The sequence below is a fragment of the Lissotriton vulgaris genome, chromosome 6 (genome assembly GCF_964263255.1).
Source record: "Lissotriton vulgaris chromosome 6, aLisVul1.2, whole genome shotgun sequence".
Lineage (NCBI taxonomy): Eukaryota > Metazoa > Chordata > Amphibia > Caudata > Salamandridae > Lissotriton > Lissotriton vulgaris.
The window spans coordinates 1,094,440,287-1,094,453,109 of NC_141694.1; the positions used below are offsets into that span (position 1 = coordinate 1,094,440,287).

Consider the following 12,823-nt stretch of genomic DNA (forward strand, 5'->3'; position numbering starts at 1 on the left):
ACCTTCCCCACTGGCACAACATCACATCGGACAGAATGGTTTTGCAGATAGTCCGAAGGGGCTACTCCTTCCCCTTCAAGACTACCCCTCCCTCCATGGCACCAACACCATTGCATGTCGGAGTATCACTTGGCCCTTCTCCGTCAAAGTTTCGGCTCTTGGCCAAGGGAGCTATTGAGCTCGTCCCTGTCCCAGAAGGAGGTTGTGGTTGCTATGCCTACTACTTTCTGGTACCCAAGAAGGACAAAGGCTTGCGTCTTATCTTAGACCTCTGGGACGTCAACCGTTTCCTCGGGAAGGAGAAGTTCAAAATGCTCATCCTGGCTTAGGTCTTGTCTGCCCTCAACCCTGGAGACCGGATGGTAGCGGTGGACTTGCAGGACGTGTATTTCCACATTCCGTCTTGCTGTCCATCGGCATTACCTACGGTTTATGGTTGGCCAAGAGCATTTCCAGTTTACTGTGCTCCCCTTTGGCCTTACCAGTGCCCCTCGGGTGTTCATGAAAACGATGGCGGGGGTCGCAGCTCATCTGCGCAGATCAGGGGTTCCAGTCTTCCCCCTATCTCGACGACTGGTTCTTGAAGGCGAGTTCGCCCCAGGCTGTTGTTTCTCACCTCCAGATAACGGCCGACCTCTTGCATTCGCTGGGTTTCACAGTCAACTTGCCGAAGTTGCACCTTAACCCCTCTCAGGAGCTCCTTTTCATCGGAGCAGTTCTGGACACAGCGCAGTTTCAGGCTTATCCTCCAGAGAAGCGAGTCCAGCATATTTGGGTTATGATACCAGTGTTTCGGCTGCTATCCCGGATTTCTGTGAGAATGACCCTGAGGCTGCTTGGCCTCATGGCCTCCTGTATCCTGCTGGTGGATCATGCCAGGTGGCATATGCGGGTTCTGCAGTAGGTCCTAAATTTCCAGTGTGCGGAACATCAGGGTGATCTTTCCGATGTTGTCCAGATCTGGGATGGGACTGCCCTTCCGTTGCAGTTGTGACTCACGAACCAGGATTTGGTCAACAGCAGATCCCTCTCCCTTCCACAACCAGAGTTCACAGTGGTGACAGATGCGTCATTCCTGGGCTGAGGTGGCCGCATGGGAGTGGCGGAGATCAGCGGCCTCTGGTCTCTGGCGGAATCCCGGCTCCGCGGCAACCATCTGGAGCTCTCGGCCATCTGTCTAGCACTGAAGGCATTCCTTCCTTCTGTCAAAATAGTGCAGGTGTTCACGAACAACACCTCTGCCATGTGGTACTGCAACAAACAGGGCGGGGTGGGTTTGTGGACCCTATGTCAAGAGACCCTTCCACTTTGGAAGTGGCTGGAACATCAGAGAATGTCCATGATGGTCCAACACCACTAGGTTCCCTGAATGCCAGGCCGGACAAACTCAGCCACCGGTGCATGATGGATCACGAATGGCATCTTCACTCGGAGTTGATACAAGGTCTCTTTCAGCAGTGGGGAGAGCCTTGGTTAGATCTATTGGCGACCAAAGAGAACACGCAATGTTAGCAGTTCTGCACGTTGGAGTTTCCAAGGCGTCACTCGCTCTGCGACACGTATCATTGCGAGTGGAATGGCTGTCTTCTTTCTGAGGTTCTCCTCTTCCTACTTTCCTTGGCCCAGCAGGACTCTGCTCTGGGCACCCTTAAAGGCTATCTCTTGGCCATTCCGGCCTATTTTCGCATTTCTGATCAGCCTTCTCTTTCAAAGTCCCCTACTGAAAATTTGTAATGCCCTAGTTTGGACTTGGACCTTGTCTTGACTTACCTTTTGTGCGCTCCTTTTGAGCCACTACTTAATTTTCCTCTCAGACTTCTGACTCTTAAAACTGCCTTTCTGGATGGCATCACTTCTGCTCGCAGGGTGAGTGAGCTTCAGGCTCTATCTTCCAAGCCTCCTTTCCTTGCTGTTCACCCGGACAAGGTTATCCTCCGAACTAGGCCTTCTTTTCTTCCCAAAGTGGTTACCTCTTTCCACATAGGACAGACCATCACTTTGTCCACCTTCTTGACACTCCTGCATCCTTTCAAGGAGAAGGAGAGACTCCATCGTCTGGATCCAAAACGTGCGTTATCATTCCGGGTGGACGATCAGCTCTTAGTTGGCTATGTGGGCGCCAAGATAGGTCAGGCCATGCAAAAACAGGCCATCTCTAGATGGGTCATTCTTTGCATTACAATCTGTTATTCCTTACAGAAAGGGAACCTCCGGTAGGACTGTGCGCCCACTCCACCAGAGAGATGGCAGCCACTACTCCTTTGGGACGTGGAATCCCCCTCAATGACATCTGCCAGGCAGCTACGTGGGCATCACTGCACACGTTCACTGAACATTATTGGCTGGATAGTACGGTCTGGAGAGACTGCTTCTTTGGCCGTTAGGTTCTCCAGGACTTTCTGGTGTGAACTTAGTTCGAAGACCTGCCTCCAGGGTTGGTATTTTTGGGATATGTAGGTAACAAATCTATAACTAATAGTCTCTTTCAGATGAACAAGTTACTTACCTTCGGTAACGATATATCTCTAAAAGACCTATATTCATTATAGATTCCTTACCGCCACACCCATCCTCCCCGTTCTGCAAACTAACTTCTAGAGTGAGGGTCTCCCTTTCAGGGCCCTAGTTTTGTGCACCAGTGGTCAGTGTCTTGTATGGCTCTGTGCTTCTGGCCTGGAATGTCGTGTAAAAGAACGGACGTCAGCGCGTAGGGGAGGCGTCTAAGTAGATACCACGACGCCACCACGGCGATGCCGACAACTAACGACTGATTCCACCTACCGACGCGCAGGGGTACTGCTGCGAAAAAATTCTCTGGATCCAGTCTGACGCCTGGGGATAATTCTAAGGTAAGGACTCTATAACTAATATATGTCTCTTACAGATATATCTTTACCAAAGGTAAGTATCTTATTCTTCAAGGCTTTATTTTTTCTAATCCGAGAGTGTGTAAGCAGTTTATCTTCCACCTAGTTTTAAAGAACTGAGATGCAGTGTCCCGAAGGGCTCCGCATTAAACCCTGCTGCTTTCAGCGTTGTATGGCTCCGCCAGGGAAGGCTGTCAAACAGTGGGGTTTCATCCTAGTATCTTATGCAGATGATACCCAGCTGATGCTGTCATTTCAGCAAATAGACAACTCGATTGTGAAAAATTTCCATTACTGTTAGTCTACGAATGCAAATTGGATGGAATGCCTCGGTCTGAACTTAATTGACAATTGTAGAGTGGAGTGATCTCCGTTTTATCCATGTATTCAATGTCATCATTGTTATCAATAGAATGTGTGCATGCCGGGATTGCAGTCCGCCCTCCAACCACGTAGGAAAATATGACCATAGGTTAGGGAACGTAATATCGCTCCCATGCCGGATGCACTGCTGAAAGGCTTTTTTTTTAAACAAAAATTCATCCAGTTTTGTAATTTTAATCCATTTATTCCAATTCTCGATTTTTTTTATTCCTTTTCTCCGTCACATGAAAAACCATTATGTATTCAATTCTTATGCGGTAAATATGCCCATCCGAGCCTTGTTTATACGGCAGGAAACACACATGGGTCATCCTCAGTAGTATCACATTACCAATGCATTTCGGTTGCTTTTATCAACCTTCGTCAGGGGTTCACTACAAAGTCAGACAACAGCATTTCAGACTTCATATTTTAAAGTGCATGTCATATCGATACATTAACATTATTCATTGTGTATTTTTTTTTAAAGCTCAACCAGCGCTTTCCCTCAAATTCTCCCAACGCTTAACTGCTCCATATCAACTCCCCTTCATCTGTATATACAATACAGTCCCACGTTACAGAACATTTACGAGAATGTCTCCCCACTGAAAGTGGTGTTTCAGGACGGGGGGGGGGGGCTGGGGCGTGCACATTCTCATGCATATCCCTTTAGCAATCATGCCTTTGCCCTTGCTCATTTTGCCACTGGATTCAAGCTAGCCTGGCTGATGAAGGGTGTTACCCAGAAACCGGTCCCAGGATGCTTGTTTCTGGTTCAGGGAAGTCAAGACTGATTTGCATATAGCTGGGTCTGAACTGAGGTGGCTAAATGAGCTAAAGATTGATGATGGGTTCAACCTAGATCTGTGACTGGGGTAAATGTCTGAAAAGTTTCAGCGCTCCGTCCATCATCTTTTTGTTTAGTTTGCAACAAAATTCCGCATAAAGGTATGCGTGATAAAGACACGGTTGTGGTTCAAACCGCGTTGTTTAGGCTTGCGTGGTTAAGACATGCATGGTTGTATCATACAACTGTTGACAAGAGCGGAGGAAGGGCAGGCAAAAAAGGCCATGTGGAGGAAGAGATCATGTGCAAGGAGAGCAAATCTCTAAGGCCAATTGTAAAAATAGCTCGTTACTTTGGCTTAGCAAGAGATTGTCTGCAAGGTGGCACAAAGACCCTTTGCAACAAGAGATGTTGAAAAAAAGATAAGGTCACCAGGGCTGTGTTCAACAAAAGATCATGTGTGATCCGTGTCCTTAATAGAATTGAAAATTCTTGGCGCGAATGCTAGCTAATTTTTGATTCTATTACAGGACCGGAGGCTTCAGATTATGCTATTTTAACGCTGAATCAAATACAACAAAAGAAATATCACCCACCGTCTTATAGTAAAAATGTTTAAATGTCGACTCAGACGACCAATCGGCACAATGCATAATATCCTGAATATTCGCTCCCAACAGGTATGACTTCGATTCCATAGCACCCCTCACAGAGTGTGCCCCAAACAGTTGAACATCAACACCCGACTCTTTCATGACAAACTTAAGCCATCTGGCAATGGTGGCAGAGGACACTGGTTTAAACGGTTTCTGAACCGCAATCAAAAGTTGTTACTCCAGTCGGTCTCAAGGAACGAGTACACTCCTCGTATGCTTTCAAGCATTGGACAACACAGAGTTTAACATTACTATGAAAGGCATTATATTCAATCATCCTAGACATAGTTTTTGTGCGGCCTGTAATAGTAAAGGAAACTCCCTCCGGAGTAAATACTCTACCTGCAAGGTCCAGTGCCCGCACGTCCGAAGATCTCCTACATGACGATAAACATAAAAGCATAGCGAGTTTGGCTAATAACTTTCCTAAAAAGCGAGTTGTTAGAGGGCCAGCTATCAAATAGCTTTATGACCAAAGAAACATCCCAAAGCCCCGAATACTTGGGCTTGGGAGGATTCGCAGCCCGAATCCCTTTAAGGAGTCTGCACACATAAGGGTGAACTCCCACCGGTTTCCCATCAATATGGGAATGACCCGCAAAAATAGCAGATCGGAAATTGTTCACCGATCTATATGCTAAACCGCCCGTCGCCTTTTCAGTCAGAAAATTCACGACGTGTGAAAGGCCTGCCCCCACGGGATCCAGGTCCCGTTCCACGCACCAACGTAACCATCCCTTCCAGGCCGAAGAGTATCGCTTTCGCGTGGAAGGGGCCCAAGCCTGCTTGATGAATTCATTAGCCGCTCCCGAAACTCCAGGCAAACTCCATTGTTGCCTGAAAGCCTCCATGCCATCAGCATTAGGCGCTGAGACAAGATCAACGGATGTTGTTCCTGCAGAGGGCCCAGGAGCAGGGACTCCGACCAGGGCAACATCTGGGGAAGGTCGCAGCACATCCCCAACAAGGTCGGGAACCACGGTTGCGACTTCCATAGAGGCGTCACCAAGATCACCTCCGCCTTCTGCTTGAGAATGTATGACGCTACTTGTGGAATGAGTAGAAAGGGGGGAAACGCATAGTTCACTGCCCCCGTCCAGTCTTGTAGAAATGCATCCGTCGCTGCCGTCGCTGGGTCCGGTCTCCAGCTGAAGAACTTGGGCAGTTGGCTGTTGAGCCTGGATGCAAACAGGTCGATCTGGCAAGGACCCCAAAGGTCCTGTAGCCAGCGAAACCTCCGGGGAAGCAGCCTCCAATCGCTGTAATCCCTCAGATGCCTTGAATTCCAGTCCGCCACTACATTGGACTGTCCCGGTATGTATTCTGCAATAACCGTGATCTGACGGCTGAGGCAGTATTGCCAAAATTCCTTGGCTACCTGTACTAGCATGGACGATCTCGTCCCTCCTAACTTGTTTATATAGCGAACCGCCGAGACGTTGTCCATCCTGAGGAGAATGCAACAAGACGTCTGATGCGGCGAGAGAGTTCTGATAGCGAAGGATCCTGCTAGAAGTTCTAAGCAGTTTATGTGTAGATCTAGCTCTTGAGAGGACCAACGTCCTCCTGTGGAAACCGCGCCACAGCGCGCTCCCCAGCCCCAACGGCTGGCGTCGGATTCTATGACCACCTCGGGAAGAGAACCAAAAATGGCTCTGCCGTTCCAAGCCTCTACTTGGTGCAACCACCACTGCATTTCGTCCCTCACTTCCTGTGACAATGGCACTAAGTCAGAGTACGCTAGCCCCCTCTGGAGGTGCTGTATCTTCAGTCTCTGCAGGGCCCTGTAATGAAGAGGCCCCGGAAAAATTGCCTGCACTGACGACGCCAATAGACCTACTATCCTGGCGACCGTCCTGAGAGATACCATCTGACTGTTGAGAAGGGAACTGATCTCTTTCTTGATATCCTTCAGTTTAGATTTCGGAAGGCTTAACTGAGCAGTCTGTGAGTTGATCACAAAACCCAGAAAGTCCGTCGATTGCGACGGAATCAGAGTGGATTTCGTCTGATTTATAACAAATCCCAGATTCTGGAGCAACGAAATCGTCGTCTGCAGATGTTGCGACACTAGATCCGGGCTCTGAGCCATGATCAGGATGTCGTCCAGGTAGATTATCAACCGTATGCCCTGTTCCCGAAGATGGGAGACAACCGGCTTCATCACCTTGGTGAAACACCAAGGAGCCGAGGAAAGCCCGAAAGGAAGGGCCGAGTATTCGAACCATCGTCCGTTCCACTGAAACTGCAGGAACCGGCGATGGGGAGGATAAATGGGAATAGAGGTAGGCGTCTTTGAGATCCAAACGGACCAACCAGTCGCCCTGTTGGAGCAGATCTGCCAACAGATGGATGCCCTCCATCTTGAAGTGATTGTATACTAGGAAGTAGTTGAATTCCCGTAAATTCAGCACAAGTCTGTGACCTCCTGCCTTCTTTTGGACTAGGAAGATATTGCTGCAAAACCCCTGCGGGTTGTGTCTGCACACCGCAATAGCCTGTTTCTGAAGCAATTCTTCTATTTCGTTGCCTATAAAGGTCCTCTCTTGTTGGGAAAAAAGGAGCGTTCTCGGGGTTGACCTCTGTGTAGGAGTTTGGAAGAATTCTAGCTGAAAACCCTGTACAGTTTGCAGGACCCACGCATCTTGGGTCAGAAGAGCCCAATTGTGAAAGAAGTGTCTCGTGCGACCCCCCAGTGGAAAGGGAAAACAATCGGATGTGCTCACCTGAATTGTTCTGGTTGTGGAAGCCTGCTCTGTTGCCACCTCCCTGGAATCTGCCTCTGTGGAATCTGCCTCTCGTGGGGTAGAAAGTACCTCCCCTGGTAGAGTCCCAGTCTCCTCGACCTCTACCGAAATCGCCTCTGGGGGGACCTTGACTGGCGAAGCGGCCTGGCGAGCGTCCCCGACCTCGTCCGGCCCTATTGAAAACCTGCTGGTGGAACACTCGTTTGATTCCAGATTGAGCCTTGTCCAGCGATGTGAAGGTCCCCACATACTTGGAGACGTCCTTCACAAAGCGGTCACCAAACAAGTTACCCTCTGCTAAGGGGCCTGGTTCCGCGGATGCCAATTCGGTTAGGTTCGAGTCCATTCGCATCAGTAGGGATTTGCGCCGCTCCGTGGATAGAGCGCAATTAGCGTTTCCTAATAAACAGATGGCCCGTTGGGCCCATCCAGCCAGGATATCAGGGTCCACGGGAACGTTGGATTCCTTGGCCCGAAGGGCCATCTCAAGAATTTTTGCCAAGGGGCCTACCACGTCCAACATTTTATCCTGGCAGCCGCGCCAGGCGCGGTCGATGCCCTTTTTTGGATCCTTGGCAAACTTTTTCAGAAATGTTAACAGACTAACGTCGATCTCAGGAGTGTCTGCTACCTTATGGGCCAGATCGGGTCGAGGGCACTTTGAGCGTAAACGGTTACGCACCTCTTTGTCAAAACCTTTCCTGAGGTTCTCTTGCAGGTAATCCGCCATGGCAGCGGCCGGGACCCAGTCAGATGACCTGGGATGGACAATGTCGTTAGGATTGAATGTGAAAGGGGTTTCAACCACCGGGGCGGACGCCGAAGGAATGGCCTTTTTTGCCTTCTTTTTCGGAGGGGCCTCCTTCTCCGTGTCAGTGGTATCAGTACCCGTCGTGGTGGTAGTGTCCGTGTCTACATAATTTTGCTTGCTCCTGGCCTTGGCCCCTGTAGAGTATCCATGCTCCGTCCCCGACGCTGGTATGAACTGCAGGGCCTGAGCTTGCCCAGTGGCTGGAAGGGACTGCAGAGCACTTGAATGTGGCCATTGGTCACTGCTGCCTGCCTGCGTAGCTGGTGGAGTGGTCTTAGTGGACTTGTCCTTAGTGAAACCATGTCTTTTAGCAAAATTCTCTAACTGTTTAGTAATAGGCTTAAGAGCCTTTGCCAATGCTTGATGCACAGTAGAAGGCACTGTGCTCTCGACTGCCTTGTTGACCGAGGCCTGCACCGAAGCGTCCAAGGCCTCCACAATTTTGTCCTCAACTGCAGCAGCAGGCTGCTCTTCATAAACTTCTTCCCCTGCCTCCTCGTCAAAATATACCCAAATTTTCCATTGTAGAACACAGTGGGAATGACACCACCGAAATGAGGTAGACACAAGGGGAGTAAGAGGGGGGGTCAGCCCCACTGCACACCAAATACACACCAAACTCCTGTACCAGACCCCCTCAGCAAAGCTGTATAGGTATTATTGCAGCCCAGTGGGCGTCGGAGCCGAGTAAATTCAATATATAGAGCGTGTGCACACTCTTAGGAAGGCAAACTGTTAATTGCAGCCAGTTAGGCGTCTCCTCCACCAGCTCTATTCGAAAAACGCGGTGGAAAACGGTGGAAAACGAGCATCAGAGCGTGTGCAGCCCAACCGAGTCCAAATCCTACTAGGCGTAGCCCAATGGACGTGGTTTGGGCTGCACGCGCCTGCCGTGTGGTTCGCAGCTCTGTTTAGCGCCTCAGGCGATTAGGGATAGCCTTGCGCCTCCCCTCAGGCCTCTGGAGAGTCCGGCCGGGGAAATGAGACACCCGCAGGGCGGGCCGGTACAGGCGCGCGAAGCGCGTGAAGAAAGGAGCGAGGCTCCAACACAAGCGCAGCAGCGCCACCAACGCGGCTGTCACCGCCGACCCAGGAGCGGGTCCTCAAAGCGCGAAGCGCGCGCAGCCCTGAACAAAACAATCAAAGTGAGAAATCGGCAAATAAACGGCAGCGCCGTATACAAAAAACACCAATGAGGTAAAAACAGCAATCTATACAGATATAAACAAAGAACACTCGTTTTATGAATAAATAAACACTATTCAAGTAATGTCAGAATAATGGGAGCAGCACTTATCTCTTGCTGTGAGCAGCAAAGAAAGAGGAAGCTGGGACTGTTACCAGGGCTCTTGTAGGGCTAAGGAGGCGTGGCTTGGGCCAAGCATGATGGTTAATGTAGTTTAACTTTTATAAACTGTATGTTTATTGGCTGCTGTGAGTTTTACAGTAAATGAAAGAGAAGCATAATCTGAAGCCTCCGGTCCTGTAATAGAGTCATAAAGCTCAAAAGCGGACAAGAGTAAATACGGAGCTCCGTGTAGTTAAAATACGATAAGATCTATGTATTCTAGTGCTTTCTGTCGGAAAAAATCAGCGAAACGAATCTGAATCCTAAGCAGATATTCACGAAGCGGAAATCAAATATTATGACTAATTTCGCGATTGAAAATCGCGAGACAATCTTACCCCAAGTCATTCTCATTCCACATAAGTATTTCCTACCTAAATAATGGCGACTCTGCCACTCATATTACAATTATCAAGATACTCTCTATTTTTGTACTGCAATCAACAGAAATAAAAGAAATAAAATGAAAGAAGGACTCATATTCAGCTTCAACTCTGAATGCTCATTCATCAAGGTAGACAAAGGACTAATTCTATCTCTGGTTTTGATTCTAAATACAAAAACTTCATAATGCACAAATACTTAATAAAATGAAATACATACAGATGTGATTCAAATAAATTACATCAAGGAATGCATGCAACAATGCTTTCAATATACTATATCCCACAAGTGATCATCACTACTAAGAAAGTGTCATGTTAAGGTGTAAATGTTTCTGTTGTTAAGGGGTGAAAAGAACACATTAGAGAAAACACGACATTTCCAATTTGTCATTGAGTCCCGTCGGAATAAAGGGTTCTGAGACGTTTTATCCAGTATACTTCTCGTTGGAGAAGCTTCTTTGAGTAGTTGGATCCAGGTTGTTTATCCACCTGCTCAATGATTTGGAATTTAAGTTGTGCTATCGTATGCCTCTTGTCTTTCCAGTGAGTTGCCAGTGGAGATGTTAGATTGCCTGTTCGTATTCGACTCTTATGTTCAGAGAGTCTAGTTTTCATTTTACGTTCGTTTTTCCCGACATACAGTAGCCCGCAAGGGCATTTGATGGTATATATTATGTTTTCAGAATCACAAGTACTTCGATTATGTAAAGTGATCTTTTCTCCTGATTGTGGGTGTAGAAGTGTATCGCCCAAGATCGCATTTTTATAGTGGATACAATTCCAACATTTGAATGTACCTGTTTTTTGCAATTTCTCTTTTTTCTTTTTTGTCAAAAGTTCTTTCAAATTGCTTAACCTGGTATAAGCAAACAGAGGTTTGTTTTAGAATAGTTTGTGGAAATCTTCTTCTGTCTTTAGTATTTCCCAGTGTTTGAGTATACTTCTTTTGAGATCCCAAGATGCAGTGGAGTATTTTGAGACAAACACAGTTCTATCAGTGGTAGATCTTAATCTTTTTTCCCAAAAGTTTTGTCTAGGAATTTCCCGTGCCTTCTGAATTAGTTTTTCAATTAAATCCTCAGGATAACTTCTTGTGAGGTAATTGTTTTTTTAGTACAAACAAGACTCTTCACATGTTTTGTCATCTGAGGAGATCCGGCAAATTCGTAAAAATTGTGAAAATGGGAAATTATAAACCAATGTCGGTGGATGGAAACTGCTATAAAGTAATGCATTATTTTTATCCGTTGCTTTTCTGAATACACTTGTGTGTAAAATTCCACCTTTCAATTCAATCTGCACATCCAGGAATGAAACTTTGTGCATGTCCATCTGAAAGATGAATTGAATCCTAGGGTCTGCTAGATTCAACGTTTGAATATTGTTTTTTAGATTGTCCTCTGTGCCCTTCCATATTATGAATATATTGTCGATGAATCGACGATACCATATTAATCCTTGTGTCCATGATTCATCTTGCAGAATATATTCGTTTTCAAACCTTGCCATAAAGGTATTTGCGTATGCTGGCGCTCCCGGAAAACCCATGCTGATTCCACTCATCCCATGTGAAATAGCTGTTTTGCGGGCAAAATTCAGACATTTCTAAGATGAAGCTTTTTGGTGCATCTAAATCTTCTTGGCTCAATAAGGCCCACTCTACTGCCTCAATCCCGCATGCATGTGGTATCGAAGTGTATAAAGACACTACGTCGATGGTACACAAGATACAATCGTCTGTAATTTTGTCCTTGATGTTTTGTAGACATCTCAAAAAGTCAGATGTGTCCTCTATGTATGTTTCTCATTGTTGGACAAATGGCCGTAAATATTGGTCAATGAATTTTCCTAGGTTTCCAAATAAAGAACCACATCCTGCCACGATGGGTCTGAACGGTGGATCTGTTCTGTGTTTAGGCATTTTCGGTAAAAATAAAATCCTTGGTCGTTTTGGGTAGATATTCATCAAGTATTTCTTTGTTGTGATGTTGATCCAACCAAGTTCTTCAGCTTTATCCAATTTTTTTTCAAATTCTCCATAATTTCAAGAGTTGGATCAATATCCAATTTTCCATATGTTGTTATGTCTGTTACATGTTCCAATGCCTTTCTATTGTAAAAAATCTTTGTCCATTATTACCAAGCCTCCTCCCTTGTCAGCTTTTTGAATTTGGATATCCGTTCTGTTTGTCAATTCATTCAATGCACTATATTCTGCTCAACTCAAATTTTTTATTTTTTTTATTTTTTTCAAGTCTTGTTTTACTAGTGTTTCGAAGGTATCAAGGGATTTATGAGAATTTGGAGCCATAAAGGTACTCTTGGCTTTGAAGGTTGGAGTTTCTTTCGTTGAATCTTGTGGGCAAATGTTCACAAAAAAATGTTTTAATCTCAAAGTTCTCATAAATCTGAATATGGCAATATCAGTCTCCAATTCAGAAGAGTTGTACGTACTCACAAACGATGTTCCTTTGTTTAAAACTTGGCTTTGGAATTTTGTCAACTTGAGTTGTGATATATTTATAACTAAATTCATTTCTGTGTAGCCAAGTTAGGGCATCTCACGGAGAGGGACAGGACTCCACAGAACTTTTTTTTTAGACAAAAACCCTTTATTTGTCATCTTTCCAATGTAAAAACAAAAACATATAACATTGTAGCACCGTTATCAAGAATTCCAGTACAATAGCAGAGCCATCAGATCAGTTTAACATCTTGAAGTGGATTACGGTAACAGAACGCAACAAGGGGGGCCTGCGTTATGTTAAGAAAGGAGAAAAATAACGAGAACCACAAAACTGCTGCCGAAAAGACCTAACCTGACACCCCCTCCCACCAACTCCCTGTCACTCAAT

General features: G+C 46.4%; 2 protein-coding genes across 2 annotated transcripts in view; one reads left to right on the plus strand and one right to left on the minus strand.

Moving 5' to 3' along the window:
• The window catches only part of IGF2R (insulin like growth factor 2 receptor), a 1,757,136-nt gene that overhangs the window by 151,478 nt on the left and 1,592,835 nt on the right, over positions 1–12,823 (plus strand). The window lies entirely within an intron of this gene.
• Positions 6,593–7,907, minus strand: LOC147708468 (uncharacterized). Its single transcript, XM_086925123.1, has 2 exons — positions 7,403–7,907; positions 6,593–7,368 (listed from the first exon to the last, which is right to left on the minus strand). The coding sequence occupies exons 1-2, from the start codon at positions 7,905–7,907 to the stop codon at positions 6,593–6,595; spliced, it is 1,281 nt and encodes a 426-aa protein (XP_086781249.1).

Coding starts and splice junctions, on each gene's coding strand:
- LOC147708468 (XM_086925123.1), bottom strand. CDS start 7,907: ATGGCCCTTCGGGCCAAGGAATCCAACGTTCCCGTGGACCCTGATATC. Junction 7,369..7,402: donor CCACAACCAGAACAATTCAG/GTGAGCACATCC, acceptor CCTTTCCACTGG/GGGGTCGCACGAGACACTTC.